This window comes from Anthonomus grandis, chromosome 22 (genome assembly GCF_022605725.1).
Source record: "Anthonomus grandis grandis chromosome 22, icAntGran1.3, whole genome shotgun sequence".
Classification (NCBI taxonomy): Eukaryota; Metazoa; Arthropoda; class Insecta; order Coleoptera; family Curculionidae; genus Anthonomus; species Anthonomus grandis.
In genome coordinates this window covers 32,584,537-32,604,437 of record NC_065567.1, presented here as the reverse complement: position 1 = coordinate 32,604,437, position 19,901 = coordinate 32,584,537, and the positions used below count along the sequence as shown (strand labels likewise).

At 31.6% G+C, this 19,901-nt stretch overlaps 1 protein-coding gene across 3 annotated transcripts in view; it reads left to right on the top strand.

The window, feature by feature from the left end:
• Positions 1-16,622, top strand: part of LOC126748488 (23 kDa integral membrane protein-like) — a 30,861-nt gene extending 14,239 nt beyond the window's left edge. Inside the window, exons 3-6 of one of the 3 annotated variants that reach the window (XM_050457749.1) lie at positions 8,021-8,200; positions 8,396-8,482; positions 9,025-9,219; positions 15,772-16,622. In XM_050457749.1, coding sequence (XP_050313706.1) covers positions 8,021-8,200; positions 8,396-8,482; positions 9,025-9,219; positions 15,772-15,882 — 573 coding nt within the window. In that variant the 3' untranslated portion in view covers positions 15,883-16,622. Of the gene's footprint in view, positions 1-8,020; positions 8,201-8,395; positions 8,483-9,024; positions 9,220-13,165 lie in introns of all 3 variants that reach the window. The other 2 variants (XM_050457748.1, XM_050457751.1) reach the window with 2 other exon arrangements.
• Positions 16,623-19,901: the final 3,279 nt, after the last annotated feature.

Genomic DNA, 19,901 nt, shown 5'->3' with positions numbered 1-19,901 from the left:
TCCAAATGACTCATCATAGGTTACAGTGACAATGTTTAAGACAAAAGTGAATCAAGACCCTTGATTATTCAACTTTTCAGTGCTAAATTACTTTGATCAAAAATGATTTCAATTGTGTAATGAAATTTCGCATAATTACTGAGTCAGCAATATTCACTGAATCATTACAGAAGCTAGCACGTTGTTAGAGTATCAACATTAGTAAGAAATCTTGATTATATTTGATTAATCTTAACAAAACCAAAAAAAGTAGAGAGAAACAAGTGGTTTCCATCTTTTTTTACCGGTCCAAGAATTGGTTCAGATATTACTCTTCATATCCCATCGCTTGTGTATTCAAGCGCATTTAGGTTCTCCTTTTCAGTCAGTTCTAATACAAGCAAACTTGTGTAGTGCTATCTCTGTTTGCGTTTTGCAATTTAGATAGGTTTATTTTGGTATAGAGAATTAGAAAATATTGGTCACTTCTAATATTGCAGGACCATTTTGTCAAGGAGTTCTATTTTTCCAAATTTGAAAGTTCTTTCTGGTGTTCTTAATTGCATCACTTTTCGAGCAAATTTACCTTGAGTTACAGAATAGCCTCCAGGTATTCCTGTTCCCATTTTCCATTTCTCTTGATCGCCTTAAGATTTGTTTCAGACATTCCTCATTGCTATTGTACCCAAGAGCATTTATTAGTTTTCTTTGTCTAGGTCTACCTTGAAGAGCTACAACTCTCGTATTTCAGCACCATTTTTAGATCTTCTTCCCTAATCCTTTTACAATTATTATTCGTTCATTGCACAATGATATTTAATAATGATATTTTTCAAGTACACCCCATATATTCTTGCTATACCATTTTATTTTATTAAATACAGCGGGATTAAGTAGCTTTGGTCGATGCTTCTTGCTGTATGTTTTATATTCGGAAATACAGTTTCCAACAAATCGTTCTTAAGTTGATTTTGGCTTAGAGGATTGGAAAAGAATGATCCATTCTAATATTGCAGAATTATTTGGTCATGAGGTTCTATTTTTTCCAAATTTGACAGAACTGAATGCTTTTTTTGGTATTCTTAGCTGCATCTCTTTCCAGATAATAGTTTTATAATTTTTGGGGGCTTTTCTGTTCTTATTCTTTATATCACTTGATCGTTCCAAGATTTCTTTTAGACATTCTTCTTGATTGTCTAGGTCTGCCTTAAAAAATTAGAATTCTTGTATTTTCAGCAGCATTTTAAAAGTTAAGTGGAATTCAGTATCTAAAAAAACTGTCCTTTGAGGATGATTTCTTAGCTTCTTAAGCAGGATTCCCATTCTCATCTGTTTTGATCATCTCATGATTTTTTTCAGATATTCCCCATGATATATCATCTAAAAGCATTTAGGTTATCCTTGTTTATGTGTGTAGTAAAGAGTCATTTGTAGTAGACACAACTTCTGTGATGCTATCTCTATTTGCCATTTTACAATTTGCTTAACTTGATTTTGGAGTAGAGGATTGGAAAAGAATAGTCAATTTTATTTTTCCTGGGATTTATAAGATCCAGGAGCTCTATTTAGAGTTCTTAACTCCATTACTTTTCGAGCAAATATATTGTATTAATTTGCAAATAATTGCAAATATAACTGCATCACTTTATCCTTGGCTATCCTTGTTTATTGTATTGAAAAGTCATTTCTAGAACAAGCAAACTTGTTTGATGCGATCTCTGTTCGTTATTTTACAATTTGCTTAACTTGATTTTGGATTAGAGGATTGGAAAAGAATGGTCCATTTTAATATTCTAGGGTTGTTTTATTAAGTGGTTAAATTTTCTCAAATTTAAAAGATCTGCTCTCTTTGGAGTTCCTAACTTTATCACTCTTTTAGCAAATATATTCTGGGGCTCTTGGGGGCTTTCCTGTTCCCATTCTATATCTCTCTTGTTCGTCCCAAGATTACTTTCAAATATTCCTCATGAATGAAGAGCAATTTAGCTACCTTTCTCTACGTCTGCCTTGGAGAGTTACAATTTTCGTATTTCCGCACCATTTTGAGAGCTACGTGGAACTTAGCAAGATTAAATTTGTCTCCCTATATTATCCTTTTAAATTTTTTATTCCTTCATTGCAAAATATTTAATATAATGACATTTATATAAAACGATGTGTTACACAAATTATTTGCTTTTTTGGAAGGATTGTAATAAGATTAATATCTAATTACCATGACGATTTTCTCATTTAACGAGCTGTTCACTGGAAGAAACGCAATAACCATGGAGCCATTTTTTTCTTATTTGAATTTTTAGAATTGCAAAAATGGATCTTGATCAGTCCTAAAGTTCCTTTAATATTTTTAAAGTACACCCCACAAGTTCTTGCTACATGATTTGACAGCCGCTTTGATGGATACTTCTTGGGCTATGTTTAGTATTCAAAAACAACATTTTTAACAAGTGGTACGTTAAAAAATCCCCATGATTACAAACACATTAAACGTGTTATATCGACTTAAATTTAATAATCGTAAATTTCGACATTGGCTTCGCCTTTGCATTCTGACCGAGTGACGTAAGCCGGTACGTTCTTAACAGTATTAACAGTAAGCCGTCCAACGAGTAGGTATTGCCTAACTGCTAACAAGTTTTAATATTCCAATAATGTTTATAATTTTCTGACCACTTTACATGGTGAGGCAGAATAAATAGGTATTTAAGAATATGACATCATTTTTTCACTATTTTTTTCAGCTTTAATAAATCATCAAGCATGAATTGAATTAATGAATCATTTACCTTTGAAGATTTTTTTCTGTATTAATAATCAATGACGTCATCACAGTTTTATATTAAGTGTTTTATGAAAGAATTCAAGCAAATCAATCAACTTTATCCAAGATACAATTTACACCAAAAAAAAAAGATCACCGGTTTTTCACCTGTATTTTTGGTCGAACTGGGTTGAGGTCGCATGCAACCTTGATATTCTCTTGATACACTTCTTGCAATCTTGTTTTTATTTTCTTTTTGGTCTCGTCCTTCTCAATCATGACCTTTTAAGCTGGCTTAACCTGTTGATCTTTTTATATTTAAACGATATTTTTACTTAAAAACGTAGCAAAAAATAGTGTCCTTTTTAGATCATAATTGGTCCTTTCTGAAGAATAAATGTAGCTATCGTTCTATATTCCATTATAAGGGTTCAATTGAAAAATAAATAAATGCTCACCTTTATTGTAAAATATAACCAAGAAAGAATGTCGGTCATTATGTAAGTGTAGTATCTCGAGCTAATATGGTGGCAATGTTACGAAATTCTCTTCTTTCTCTTTTAGTTCCTATGAATGGTAATTATGAGAAAATTGTCTTTTATTTTATGCGGTGTTAGTAGAGAGAAGCCTTTTTAGTATGTATAGTATAATTATACAGGGGATTTCAAGAGGAAAAGTAAAAAAAAATAAAAGTAAATATCTTAAATTTCATTAGCACTGTTTTCTCGAAAATGTTGTGTACGCCACTGCTTTTTACTAATTTATTTTAAAATATTTGCATTTTTCAATATTCTCACAATACACGCGATTTTCACGTGATAAAATAAAAAAAAAAGAATTATATTCATGGTCAAATTATTAGCAATTAATTTTTTCTTAATTTTGTGTGCCTTAACTTGTAATTTTAAAGGGTACATTATTCAGAGTACTTCGAGTTCAAGTAAGAGTTCTTTAACCGGTTTTTAGTTATCACCTGCACCTCTAGTGATCACTCATTCAAGTCCAAAATCAAGAATAGTCCTTATTAATGTTATCTTTTTTAGTGGAGCTCTTTAAAAATCATGTCTGATGTTCAAGGTGAGCACTCCTTTTAAAGTCTTATACAGTGACCGCCTAAAGTTCCGCATAAATTCGATAAAAATTAGAGACATGATTTTTTGAGAAAACGCTCAACAAAAAAAAGCTGGACAAAAAACTAAATGATTTTTATTGAAAAACGACATAAAACATAACTTATTGAAACCAGAATATTATAATTATTATTTGGTATGGTAACCCTTAGCATTAATTACTGCCTGCATTCTTCTGGGCATATTTATTCAATCAAATTTTCAATTATTTGTCTGTCAATGTGAGTCCAGGCTTCAAAAAGCTTATGAAATAGTTCATCAGCATTTTTGACTGTTCCAGATGCCCGAATTTTGCGATACAGATGTTCCCATAAATTTTCAATCGGGTTTAAGTCTGGATTCTGGGCCGGTCACTTTAAAACTGTGATCTTTTCTTGGTCCAACCATACTTTTACCAATCGTTATCATGCTGGAATACAAAATTTACTGGCATAGATTCAAATGTGTAAGGCTCCATTATATTTCGCAAAATATCCCGATACATAAATCGATCCATTTTCCCCACAATTTTATGTATTGGCCCAGTACCATACCAAGAAAAGCATCCCCATACTATCACATTACCACCTCCATGTTTAACCGTAGGTCGGATAAACTTTTTCTTGAGTGTTTCACCTTTCAGTCGTCTTACATGAAGTATTCCATCACTGGAAAACAGATTGAACTTAGATTCGTCACTAAATTGCACTTTTCTCCAATCTTGTACAGTCCAGTTAAGATGATCCATGGCAAATTGTAGGCGTAACTTGACATTTTTCTTCCGCAGCAAAGGTTTTTTAGCAGGTCTGTAGCTGTCCACCAGAACACAATCGCCTTCTTACCGTTCTTGCAGAGATATTGGAAGGCTCACCTTCATTTAATTTTTGTAAAATTTTGATGAGGAGGATGACAAAATTGGGTCATTCTGGGAAATATTTAAAATTCGCCTATCTACACGGGCAGTCGTGGCTTTAGGTCTTCCAGTGCTTTTATCTGGTAGCACATTTCCAAATATATAATATTTCTTAATTATCCGTGACACGGTGTTCTAGGGAACGTTTAGTCTTTGAGCAATATTACGCTGCCTAACACCCTGATTGTAAAAATCTAAAATTCTTTGGCGAATGTCGCTGGAATAGGCCTTGCCTTTTCCCATGGTAACACAAAATAAAATAAATAAAAAGAGCCCACTTGCACACTGGTGTGTCAAAGACTGCCTGTAAAATACATCTTTTATAAAAAGTTCCAAGCATTTTGTCCAGCACAAAAATTTAAAGTATTTCTTATTGTCTGACACAAGATAAGGTTGAAATTCTGGTATGCTTTTTTGTTTACTTATAAATATGTTTATTGATTATAATTATGTACAAAAATAAAATATAAATTTAAGACATTGGAGAAATTTTAAAATTTTCAAAGTTTCAACTTTTATGGCCAATACTGTATTTAGTTTTTAAACTCAGTTACTACACCTCAAATATTTAATAAAAATTCTTATGGGAAATCACTGTTTTTCGTCCAGATTATCCAATCTAATAATCCTGTTTAAAACTAAATACTTATATATAAAATTAGACCAAATTTAAATATACAATGTTATTAAATTAAGTATTTAATATATATTTTCTGCAAAAACTTTGTTTTTTTATTAATATTACCATTAGCCCCCCACCCACCCCAAACATTTGACCAGTAAGAAATTCATTTGAAAGGGTACCAGTTTTCATCCATAACATCCAATCTAATAGCACTGTTTTTGTATTAAATATTTGTTAATATACATATATATAATTATATGAAATTTAAATAAACAAACTGTGTTATTAGATTGGATATTAACGCGAAAACAATGATTTTTGAAAACAATTTCTTATTGGTAAGTTGTGTGGGGTGGGTGGGAGGGTAAGGGTAGAGTTAATGAAAAAAATCTTTTTTTTCAGAAAATAATTGCCTGAGAGAAAAATTCTTTATAAAAAAATTATATGTGAGAATATACGTATATAATATACGATTTTGTTTACAAAAGGGAGAAAATTTTGGTATTTAAAAAAATTAACAAGTGATTAGTTTTTAAATTCGATCACTAGACCTCAAATATGTGATAAAATGATCCCGACATCACATTATATGCCACTGTGTAGCTTTCGATATATTTTTCATACTCGTATATATCTTATAGTGTAATATATAAATCAACACAGACAATTTCATACACAAAAAAAATAAAAAATATGATAAAATATGATGATACGTTTCTATTTAATATTCAGAAGAATATTCTTTAACTGTTTTATTTAAAGTTAAAACTAATTAAAGCAGGATTTTAAGAAATATCCACTTTTTTCAATAATGATACAGAATGGCACCGTTTGGTGTTCAAGACGAAGACTCACTTTAAAGTCGAATATCCTAAAAACTAATAGGAATATTCTTATTGAATAAAAAGCTTAAAATTCAGAAGAATATTGTTCAAATGTTTAAATAAGGCCAAGTCAAAATTTAAGAATTTAAGAGTATTTGTTCTCTCCAATACTCTTTATAGTAGACTCCAGGCGGCATGAATGACACATCAAAGGATTTCTCGACATTTTCGCCCCTTAATGACGTGATTTTCTCTGATAGCAAATATTTTACAAAAAACTTGTATTAAAATAAATGGGGATTATTTAAATAAAAATCAGTGATCTACATAACATTTTATAAAAAATATCCAGTTTCTATATTCTGTACAGCTTCCACTGGAGAGATTAGAATCTTATTCTTAGTTTTCCCTAGTCCTTCTTAGTTTCAGTACGATAACTGTTTTGAACAAAGGCGGATCTAAAGGGAAATTTTTAGAGGGGAGGGGGGTGACTGACGACCTAACAGTAATCAACATAAACTTTGTATTGACCAAAAATTTTAAAAAATACACTGAATTTTCTGTGGATACTTTCTAGACAATTTTATTGCATCGATTGACATTGAAATCAATCCTGTAAAAATTCCTCAATTGTCTCTCAAAAATATCAATTTTTTTTTTATTTTAGTTTAAATGATAAAGTTTAAAAACGCACTAAAAGTATAAACCTGCATCAATCAAATGTTTAAGTTGAAAATCGACTTGTTGAGCATTTCTCCACTTAAATATTCTCTTCTTAAGTACCATCCTATGACCCCAATACCAAGTTCATTATATTCTTTGAACAAGACAAACATTTGTATCTGCTTTGCATCTTATAAATAAAAACTTTCACCTTTATTTCTTCATCGCAAACATATACCCAAACAAGCAGAATATGATAAAGGTTGGGCACTACCTAAAAAATTATTACTGAATCATTATTATTTCTCACGTAAACAATTGATTAAAATGCATATTTTATAAAAATTGTTTAATAACTATGACTCAAAGATGCTAATATACATAGGTATGTTGTTTCCAAGGTTAGAAACAACCTCCTTATTATCGTTAAAGCAGTAGTTATTGTTGTTGAATGGAAGTCTGATTCAAGACCTTGCTTGGTATATTTATATAAGAAAAAATACAAATGTTTTCCCTTCAAGCAAGATAAAAAGGATTTTCTTTAGGACTTAAGTAAAAATGTCCCAGTCCACAATACGCAGTTAAAACAAACAAGTTTATCATTAAAAATTCTTAATTACAATGTTTACCATTAATAAATAATTGCATATGAAAATATCTGTTTATTTGTCCATAAGGAATAAAGCCATCAGCTGGACCTAATTAGCTATTAATACTGGCAATTAGGTCGGCGATGAAAGGCAACTTTCAATAATTAATTATTTAATGAGGCATATAAAAGTACGTAAGGCACATCGTACGCCTACATACGTGTGCATATCAGCTGTATAAGATTAAAAATATAATGCAGACTGCAGATCATGTCTGAAAATAGCAAAAATTGTGTATTATATTTTATTGTTTCATTAATAATTGAACCTTTTATGAAGTATATTTTTTACTAGAATTGGTCCTATCACATTAGATAAGAGCTTTTATCATAGAAGAGCAAACTAGATGAACTTACTCTATAAAACGATTTAGCCTCTTATAAAACGATTTATTAATTAATAAATGCAAAATCACCTTTGTCTCTATGTAATATCTACTCGATGCCCTAAATAAGCACAAATATCACCACCATATAAAGCTAAATTTTTTTTTTAGTTTTCTGGCCTTTTGCTTGCAATATTCGTCATGGAGTTGACCGTAGGCATATGCGCAGCAGTATTCAAGACAGACTACAAAGTAGCCTTTAAGGAGTCTCTCTCAGAGTCACTCAGACACGTCTTGACCAATGCCAGAGATAGAAACTCAAACAGCTACTATGAAGCTACACCATCAAGAGTAAGTTGAACTATATTCTTGTCCAATAACATTTTGAATTGTTAACAGATAAAAAAATTGGGCAATTTCTTAATTTCACCTTCAAGCAGCACATTTGTAAATCAATGGTTTCTAAAGAAACTGAATAGAAAAACCATTAAGTTGATCTGGATCTATAGAAGAATCATTTATTCAAAGTCATTTTATTTATTGCAGGGAACTGGCAGCGTTGACCAATACAGAACAGCCTATGATGCCGTAAATGGACGTGACAAGAACTACTGGGATGTCTTGCAAAGACAGGTAGGACTTGATTCTATTTATTTCAATTCGATTGATATAATAAGGCACATGAATCAAACGGTACCTTAAAGAGTTCAGCAGGCTAGTGAACTCAAAAATGAGCTTGATTTGTTTGATCTCTGTCAAGTATTCTAACTTAGTATTAAGAGATGTGATCTCTACTACAATCTACAAAAAAGATTCAGTGGATTCATCACTCATTTTTTCTCAGCTGGATAATGATGATGTTATGATACGTACTTAAAACCCGAAAAACTTCGAATATTAATAGATCGGGTAATCCTGACTTTTTTGATCATGCTCTGTGGCACTGACATACCTTCACTAAATATTCTTAAGCATCTTATTTAAGTATTCTCATTTGGTAGAACAATGATTACGAGTTCAGGAGTTGTTTCTGTAATTCTGGTAGTGGGTGGTATGTGTCATCCACCAATGTTTTCTGAGCTGACGAGGATGATGGTAAATGTTCTGCCATCTTCTTCATAAGCATTTCGTGACCGAAATATCTTAATTTAACATGTTTTTATTCTAAATTTTAGTTCAAGTGTTGTGGTGTTGATGGACCAAAAGACTGGCCCGATACCATCAGACCAATCTCTTGCTGTTTGGACAAATTCTGTTGGGGAGATACTGCCGTATACCACCAAGTTGGTTGCTACGATACTCTTGTTGAGAAAATCCATGCTAGCACTGCCGTATTAGTTTACGTTGGTATTGGGATCGCTTTTGTCGAGGTAAGAACCGTATTCTCATTATTAAATCTAATCATTTAATGGAAAAGGACTTTTTAAGTAATCGATCAATTATCTTCTCTTGAATTTCATTTATTTTACAACTAACATTGCATGCAGAATGTTTTTTCAGCCACAGTTTCAACCACATTTATAAGCAATAAAGTATTATGCTAACCAACAAGTTTAAGGAGATCCTCTATTGCATGCATGGCTTGCGTTGAAGGCTTAACCAGCATTTTTTGAATCAATACAAATATCTTATTAAGAAAACCATTTTTATGCATTGAACATATCAAAGAGAGAGCACAAATACAAGAAACACCTACTAAATTGAAGATCTATGTCTATTAAAAAAAATTCCCATCATGAATATTAGGCAATATGCACAACATAGAGAGCTTTCACTTTTAACACACCAAACTAGTAATTTGCGATGTTGACTAAAGATCTTTTATTCTCTTATGCACATGGCTTTATATATTCGTACGAAATATAGTAAATAATCATCATGGTCGTAGGTTTAAGCACTTATTGAGGTCAAGTGAAGAATTTATCTAAATAATGCCATTGTTTAAGGGTTTTTATTTGGGGTGTGCTTTTAAAGCTCATTTTGGACCCATCTCAGAATAAGCCTTCTGATTCGGTCCACCGATTTGTTCTTAATCTGCATCAGTTATTTGTACTTGTAATTAATAGTGGCTTTTGGGTTTTTTACGTTTATATTGATCTTTAGCTTTTGGCTTCATTTCCAAACAAATTGAAATCTATTTTCTTGATGGACCCTGTTAACCTTTGCAGGTTTCACAAAATTACTGATTTTTAAGAAATTATCAATTTTTTGACTCTTTCAATGGAAGACCATTGAAATCACCTTGATTTTATGTATCGCCTTAGTGGATTTTCTGAAGAAATCATCTCTTAATTTCTCAGCTGCTTAGGAATTAGTTCAGAAGATTTTAATCACAATACTTGATGCATGCTTAGCTTCATTACCTACAAATACTTCTTCTTTGTGTACTTGAGTATATTCAATTTCTGAGTGTCATCAAAAGTACTAAACAAAAAAGATCAGAATAAAATGCCTTGGGTTATAAAAAGTATACTCAACAATGTTGTCTAGGACTCACTCTAGATGCGAGTTTAGTTAAAACTCCATGGGATTTTTTTATCACCAACCTGAAACTCAAACAACTTGAAAACTTAAGAAGAAGAAAATATGAACCAAGTTATGCGAATGCATTAAGGAAAGTACTCTACAAATTTTGTTTAAGTTACAAAATCCAGATACACTTTTTAAGCTTACCAATCCCTGGTCCATTTGTCACTCCATGGAATAGAGATTTCTATTTCACTTACTCTCACTTTAACTGAAATAACTTGAAGACCAAAAAAAGGATAAAAAAATTAAATTATGTAGTTGCAATGGATTGAGAAAAGTATGCTCTACATACGTCATTATGCAATGAATCCAGATAAAATTTCTTAAAATATCCAGGTCCTAGTCTAGTTGATAGTCCTTGGGACCAACCTACTCCTACTAAAAAACAAATAACTTGAAATCAAAGAACGCAATATTATTCAATCAGTTGCAATAGATTAAAAAAATATGCACCACACTTATCATTAAGAATACACAGCTCTCCAGGCAGACTTTTACAAGATATCCAGCTCTTAGTAAAGTTGATAGTCCTTGGGACTAACCCAGTCCTACTAAAACCCAAATAACTTGAAAACCAAAAAAGGAAAAAATATAAAATCAATTGCAATGGATTAAGAAAAGTATTCTCTTGAAGATTGCAAAGTAGTTCATTCAAAAATTCTTAGAATATTTAGCTCTAGCCCAGTTGATAGCTCATTGGACCAACTTACTCCCACTAAAAGTCAAATAACTTGGAAACCAAAGAAGGAAAAACTATGAAATCAGTTGCGATGAATTGAGAAAAATATACTCTACATACATTGCAAAGTATGCAAAGCCATTCAGGCAAAACTTTTTAACATATCCATCTCCTGGTCCAGTTGATAGTTCTGAAGACCAACCTACTCCTACTAAAACTTAAATAACTTGAGAATCAAAGAAGGAACAATTACGAATTCAGTAATTGAATACCAACATATTCAGGGAAAAGTTCTTAAGGTAGCTCCTAGTGCGGTGGATAGTCCTTGAGACCAACCCAGTCCTACGTAAATTCAAGTAACTTAAAAACTATTAAAAGAGAAATTATGAAATTAATTGCAGTTACTTAAAAAAAGCATGTTTGTAGTATAAATAAGAATTTAAAGTAATCCAGACAAAATATCTTAATAAATTTGACTCCTAGTCTAGTTGATAGCTTACTGGACCAATTTACTCCTATTAAAACTTAAATATCTTTTAAATTAAAGAAGGAAAAAATATGAAATCCATTGCAATGGATTAAGAACAGTATGCTTTTACTATTATTGAGAATGCAAAGCAATTCAGGCGAAAATTCTTCATATATTCAGCTCCTTGTCCAGTTATTAGTCTTTGGGACCAATCTAATCCTACTAAAACTGAAAACCAAAGAAGGCAAAATTAGGAAATGAATTGCAATGGGTTAAGAAAGGTATGCTCTTGTTATTATTAAGAATTCAAAGCAATTAAGACAAAAATTGTTAAGATATCTAGCTGTAGTCCAGTTGATAGCTCATTGGGCCAACTTACTCCTACTAAAACTCAGATAACTTAAAAACCAAAGAACGAAAATTCATGAAATCAACTGCAATGGATTGAGAAAAATGTGCTCTTGTTATTAACTAAAATGCAAAGTATTTCGGGCAAAAATTCTTAAGATATCCAGCTCCTAGTCCAGTTGATAGATCTTGAAACCAATCTACTCTTACTATCACTCAAATAACAAATAAAAAACAAAAAATATTAATTCAATTGCAGTGGATTAGGAAAAGTATTTTCTTGTTATTATTAAGAATGCACAGCTGTTCAATCGTTAAGATATTTAGCTTTAGTCCAGTTGATTGGTCCAACCTATTCCTACTTAAACTCAAGGAACTTGAAACCCAAATAAGTAAAAATATGAAATCAGTTGCAACTACATATATTATTAGGAATGCACACACAACTTAGACTAGACTAATTGACAGCTTATTAGGCCAACCTACTCCTATTAAAACTCAAATAACTTAAAAGTTAAAGAAGGAAAAAATATGAAATCAATTATAATGGATTAAGAAGAAATGCTTTTTTATTATTAAAAATACGACGCAATCAAGGCACAACTTTTTAAGATATCCAGCTCCTAGTCCAATTGGTAGTTTATTGGACCAACTTACTACTACTAAAAATCGAATAACTTAAAAACTAATAAAGAGAAAAATATGAAATCAATTGCAATGGATTAAGAAAAGTATGCTCTACACATATTGTTAAGAATGTAAATCAATTTAGACAAAACTTTTTAAGGTATCTAGTTCCTGGTCTAGCTCAAAGTCAAATAACTTAGAAGCCAAAGAAGGAAAAATATGAAATAAGTTGCAATGGGTTAAGATGGATGTGTTCTACCCACATCATCAAGAATTCAAAGCAATTCAGGTAAAACATTTTAAGATTTCAAGCTCGACGTCCAGTTGATTGTCCTTAAGACCAACCTACCCCCACTAAAACTTGAGAGTTTTGATCTATTAGCGCTAGAATATTTTCGGGTTTTATCGCACTTTGTCTGGACATCTGCGCATTGAAGGACCTGACACATACTATCACTGACTGTAAATATTATTATTTCATGGTAATAGTCCTCGATGTTTAAAGTAGTTGTAAATTGTAGAAAAATCTAGTTGTTGCCCAAGTAGAAAAGCTAAGCGCAGCCAAGCTTTCGTCAATAAATTCAAGCTTTTAGGTGGTGGCTGTGGGTTATTAGGGAAAACTAATATCAACCAACATTTTATTAAAAAATTTGCTTGTTTTCAGGTTCTGGGGATCTTCCTAACCTGTTGGTTAGCCGGCCTGGTTAGAGAAGAATAGTTAAAATTTAAAAAAAAAAATAAATAAATGTTAGTTCTAACTTTAAGAAGACATTAATTAACCATGTGTTGGTGTTTCACGTGATTGGCACAGTCACCACCATATTTACTACTTAAGACCAAACTCAAGCATAAAAATGATTTCTTTGCAGATCCTAGGAATCTTTTTGACGTGTTGGTTAGCCAATACGATTCAAAACGACGATGAAGTTATTAAAACTTACAATGGCCACCATCACGAGCATCACGCGCATTCTGAGACGCACAGCTCAGAAACACCTATTTAATTAATTAATCTCATTTGTTTTTCTGTATTAAAATCAACAAATTATTGTTGCCAAATTCTTATTTTATCAACTTTTTAGACTCAGACATACGATTTAATAGGTATAACTTGATGGAGTTTTATAGCTTTACAGATTGCAGGAAAATAACAAAATAAGTTGAGTGGCTAAGTATGAGAAGTGATTGATATTAATATTGATATTGATTATCTCTTGAATAAACATATGTGTGTGTTATATTGTGCCAATTAATACGTAATCGATTTAATATGTTGAGTGGCAATTTTAAGAAGAACCTCGAATTGATTTTGTTATATAAAGTATTATAACGAACAGCATACAAAATTTTCCTGGCTCTCTGTATATAAAACGAACCTTGTATAAGCGTTGTGTTGCATGCCTTAGATAAATTAGACTTAATGCCTTCATGTTTTATTTTTTTTATTGATTTGTGTAATGCTAAATAGCTTTTCCGGCTTTGGTTCTAGAGAATCATGACTAAACGCATCCACAAAGAAAATGAGTATCGTGATCACAAAAGTTATGCATCGTAGAAATTTAAAAAAAGTTCATATTACAGGGTGTCCCAGGCGTACTTAGAGAGTACATTTTGTATAGGAATTCTTATCATCCTCAACGTTATCCAATTGGGATAACCAGTTTTTATTGTCAAGTTGAGGCTTTTAAATTATAATCAAGTATATTGGAAAAAGTACTAATAATGATTCATCAATCCAAAACCAGTAAAAAAAAGGTTTGTTTTCTTAATGGCTTAGATACACTAAAATATTTATCACAGCAGTGATATTAATGGTTCCGAGCTAGCCTTTTCTTTTAATGACCTGATTTTAAGGGTTAACCAGATTGGAGCTGCTAAAAGATTTATCACAGCAGTAATATTAATTGTTCCAAGCCATCCTCTTTACTTATTATCCTGTATTTATTAACACAGCAGTGATTCTTAAATTATTTGACTTATAGTCAATATTTATCTCAGCAGTGATCGAAAACAAGCCAAAACAATTGTAATTTTCCTAGATTGTTCAGATTTATGAACCTGTTACCTATAATTTTTTTTTGATACGTTTGTCCGGTCTTAAATTAATTTATTACAGCAGTGATAGCAATGGTTTCACGCCATTTTTTTCTTATATTGATTTAGAATACACCAATGATTTTAAGAGTTTTTTATCACTTGATTTTAATCTCCCCAGTGATTCTCTAAATTCATGGACTTGTACCATATAAATTAATTTTTTTGATACATTCGTCAGGTTTTAAAGTAATTTATCACAGTAGTGATATTATTAGGTTTGAGCCATCATTTTATCATATTGCTTTAGAGTACTAACAATGATTTTAAAAGATTTTTTATCACTTGATTTTATTAACTTATCTTAGCAGTGATACAAAAAAAAACGAAAAAATATCATATTTTCTTGATTAGTTTAAATATTTAATGATTTCTTTATCTTGCGAGTGATTTGCAGACCAACCGATTAATTACAATATTACTATAACCAATTAATTATTTTTGCTACGTTTAAATGTATTTTGTCACAGCAGTGCTATTATTATAATAATATTATAGGTCCAAACCATCCTTTTCTCTTACAATGGTTTTAAGAGTTATTTATCACTTAATCTTAATCAATTATCTCAGCAGCGATTTTTAAGTCATTTGACCTGTAATCAATATTTATTTCAGCAATAACCCAAAACAAGAGAAAATTGTATTTTTCCTTGATTACCTTGGATTTACAATGAGTAGTTTATCTCACCAGTAATTCCTCAGAATCATAAATGAATTATTTTGGAGACTTTTATCAGAATTCAGATTTTAAAAGGATTTATCACAGCAGTAATATCAATGATTCTACCTTCTTTTATTGACGTAGAATAGTAACAATTTAAGGGATTTTCAACCTAAAATTAGTAGCAAAAAAGTGTCTTTAATTACTCATCATTTTGTATTTCGTAAATTATTTAACTTTAAATGAAGATTTATCATAGCAGTGATCTAAAACAAGCGAGAAAAATCTTTTAATCGTAATCACCTTAAATTTTCAATAAAATATGTATCTCACCAGTGATTATTCTCTAAATTGCTCGATAGGTTTATCGAGTTTTAGGTGGCTTGTATGTCTGGGACACCGTGTGTTTAATTATATTTAAACATGATTCTCTATGTAATAACTGTCCCATTAAAATAATTTAAGCGGGATTTAGTGATAAAATAGTTCGAAATGAAAAGAATATTTTTTTGCAGATTCTAGGAATATTTTTAACGTGTTGGTTAGGCAACGCTGTTCGATTAAACGACGACGAAGTTATAAAAATTCACAATGGCCACCAATTGCACACTCACTCTGAAATTTAATCATCCCATTTAACGATTAACGTTCGTTTTGACCAAATTTCCCGTTAATTCCATTGAAATTTGGTGTTAAACTATGTAAGCCATATTTTACCGTCAAATTATAAGAGATTGTAAATAGGAACGTGAGTTTCCCTATATAAATCCATCCAAACCAAAATGGTGTTCATTTACATCACTTACCATTAGGTTGTAAGTTTAGTATTAGTACGTAAGGCGTATTATGTATTAGTTTTTAGTTTATGTTTTAAAGTCAAAGGGGTAAGTTGGCCTTGTCCGCTTACCTTGCTGACCATAACAATTTTTACATATATCATTACATGTAAGTATTATGGCTACATATACAGTCTCCATGTTAGATAGATTTAATGTGATCCTTATGTTGGCAATAAACGCGTATATTGTATGTTAAATATTTAATTAAATTTATTATTAATGTTATTAATTAGCTGTTTTTTGAAAATTTTAATTGTTTGTTTACTGACACGGGTGCTAAATTTTAAATAACATTTGTAGCGTTAAACTGACTTGTGTACAAATTATTTTAGTTTTAGTGTTTGTATGAATCTCATTCCACTTTACAGTCATAAGAAAAGCCAAAAAACGTTTTTCCATTAAAAATCCGATAAAATTGCATGAGTAAAATTTAATTTGTTTTGAGAAGTGTTGCTGTCAGTATTTACTTTTACCTTTTTTTTTAGATTTAAGCCATATTTTGTAAATAAAGTTAGACATTTTTCCCATTGGGCGTTTTATTTGTCGACCTGTCAGCTTAAGAAAATTAAGTATTTATTTATCACAAGAGTAATTTTCAACGCTCCGCCTGTCAGGCCACACACTGTAAAATATTTATTTTAACAGTGATATTAAAGACTCATAGTTCCAGAATCAGAATGATAAAACATTAAGCTCACCAGTGATTTTCTGATTTTTATCAGTTTTTTTTTTTGCGGTGGAGAGACTTTTTGAAAGGCACCTTGTGGTTCGTCACACAACGTGTTGTCGAAGTTTTATCGACTAAGAACCCTCTCTAAGTGACCAAAGTAGGATTCCTTCTTGGAACTACTTCATGTATTACTTTAAGAGGGTGATCATGGAAGTTGGCTATACGTGGACGTTAATTCACTCTTGCAGTTGGTCTACTATCTCTCTTCGTTTCATAAGCACATCTCTATTGCGACTAATATGTCACTGTTCCGCCCACCTAGGGCAGCAGAGGGATTCATGATCAGCGGTATCGGTATCGCCACAATAAGAGCATTCCTCCGTCTGACTTAAGTTGAAACGCTTTAGGAGATTTCCACGACCAGATTAACTGCGTCAGGTAAAAGTCTGTTTGACCGTGTTTCCTTTCTACGCAACGTCTTATGTTGGGTATTAGCCTTTTCGTCCAAGCTGCTATGCCACTATCGTGATTGTACTCTTTTTGCCACTGGGACATTGATTCTTCATTTGCTACATTTCAAGCTCTCTGTCTTTCTAGTAAGTGTATTAGAAGAGTTCTTCCTACTACCATCAGTGCTTTCATTGATGTTGTCCTGTACACGAAAATTATTCGAGTTGCAGCTTTTCTTTGCACACCAATGAGGGCTTTTCTATAGATTTTTCCCATATCGATGATAAAGCCTAATAGACTCCACTATCGAGGCCAGTATTTTTCTTCCGTAGTCATCCTTTGCGTAGTCCGCACGGTTTTGGTATTAGGTGGCTTAAGTTGTTTAAGGCCTTGTTCTTTTTCTAGGAACGATTTTGATTTGGTTTGCAAAACTTGGATTTCTATCTAGATGGATGCCCAGATACCTGACTTTCAGTGATTTACAGTCACCGAAATGTTCTTGGTTTTTCTACCTACCACAAGGAGCACTGCCTTGGTTTTGTGTGGTGCTAGTTTAAAGTTTTCTTCTCCGTCTACTCCATAATTTTATTTAAAGCGTAATTTGTCCTCCATCGTCTCCTTTCCTCTAGTTTCTACTGGGATACCCAGGTCATCCGGTATCCGAACAGAGTTACGCCTCTCAATACTGGTAGATTTAGTCCATCATAATAGACGTTCAGTAGTGCAGGTCCTAAAATTGAACTCTATTTTTTGCTGATCTGTTCCAACGTTTAGGAATCGGTCTTCGACATAGCTAGCCAATCTATTAAGCAAGTAGGTAGCAATGTTTCTTCTCCTACGACCACGTGGTGTATAGTAAAGGAGTGCCTTTATGATGTTTATCAGAATGATTATTGTGTTAAATATTTATTTATTTATTCTAAGCAGTCGGAATTTATATTTAAAAAATATTACAACTGCCTGGTAAAACAATGAATTAAAAAATATCAGAATAATTATATTATAATTGATGAACTTCCTGATACGTTACTTCCGGCGGGCATTTTCGATTTCAATATCAAGCAGTGTTTTTTTTGACAGAGCCGTCACGTGACCGTTTGTTAATTAATACATAACCGATCACGTGACATGTGTCAACTAAATCAAGGGAATGCCAATATCCTGTTTATTAGATTGGTTATTTTTTTAAATAATTATTTATTTATTCTAGGCAGTCAAAAATTATATATATATAAAAAATTACAACTTCCTGGAAGAAACAATTAATTAAAAGACACCGTAGGAATAATTCAGTTATGTATAATTTCCCCTAGTGCGTCACTTCCGGTGACCATCATGGATTACCACGTCAAAGTGTAGAAGGAGCTTATTTGGACAGAGCTGTCACGTGACCGTTTGTTAATTAATACATAATCGACCACGTGACATGTTTCAACTAAACTAAGAGTACTACTTTTTTTTTAAATTATTTATTTATTCCAGGTAGTCGGAAATTATACTAAGAAAATATGACAGCATCCTGAGCGAAAAAATTTAATAAGAAAACACGTAGAGAGCAGACTCGCTGGAAAAAGTTAAAAAACTGGAAATGACGTATTTACACTTTGAATGGGGTGAACAAAGTCAGAAAGCAAATAGAGGTTATGTCGTCAGTTTGGTTAACTCTAAAATCTGTTAAATCATTATCTCAACAGTGACTAATTAAACATTATTTTCTTAATTTTCTCCCACCAGACAGTTTTCCTTAAGAAATGATATCATGCGGAAAAATCTCTAATGAGTTCTTTATGTGGTCAACTGCCTTTTAATGTCGGACATTTTCTTATTTTCATTGTTTTAGACAGTTGAATTTAGGTTTATCTCGTTTTTCTTTAAAGAGACATACAGAAAAAATTTAAAATATTTACCTGGTTCCTTTATAACCTTAAGTGCTTGCAAAAAAATAAAAATTTTCCCAATATTTTTCTTCCAGGAAAGTGAAATGAATGGTTTCTTGTATGAGGTCAACTGCCTGGAAAATATTATTTTTTTTTAATTTCTTTTTCTAGGCATCTTTAACTTTCTTGTCTTTAAAGAATTTAAGCATCCAGGATAGTCCAGTTTTAAATTGCCTGGAAGAAATGTAAAAATATCTCAATTTTCTTCTTCCAGGTTGTTTTCCTTAACATATTTTTCATATAACATATGTTTTCTTTATCATATCGAAAAATTTTTAATGGGTTTTTATATGTGGTCAAATACCTAAAAATGTGAAGCATTTTCTAATTTTAATTGTTCCAGGCAGTTAAAGTCAGTTACTGAAAACTAGTATTAACTTTTTACTGTAATTAAATGTAATTTTAACAGCGATTTTAGGTACATCATTCTTGCAATCATGATAAAGTGTAAATTGGCTGCAAAGGTTAAAAAACTGAAAATTACATATTTATTTACACATTAAAATATTTATCTCACCAGTGAGTTTCAAAAATACTTAAAAAAACTACTTGATGAGGTCAACAAATTCAGAAACAGAATAGAGGTTATGTCCACGGTTTGGTTGGAAAAGGTTACAAAACGGGAAATTACGCATTCCTTTAAATATTTTAAAATATTTATATTACCACTCTATCACTTCTAGGCTTCCGATACCATCAGTAGTAAGTAGGAAACTATATGGTATTCTCCGAAAAATCAGTAGGTGTGA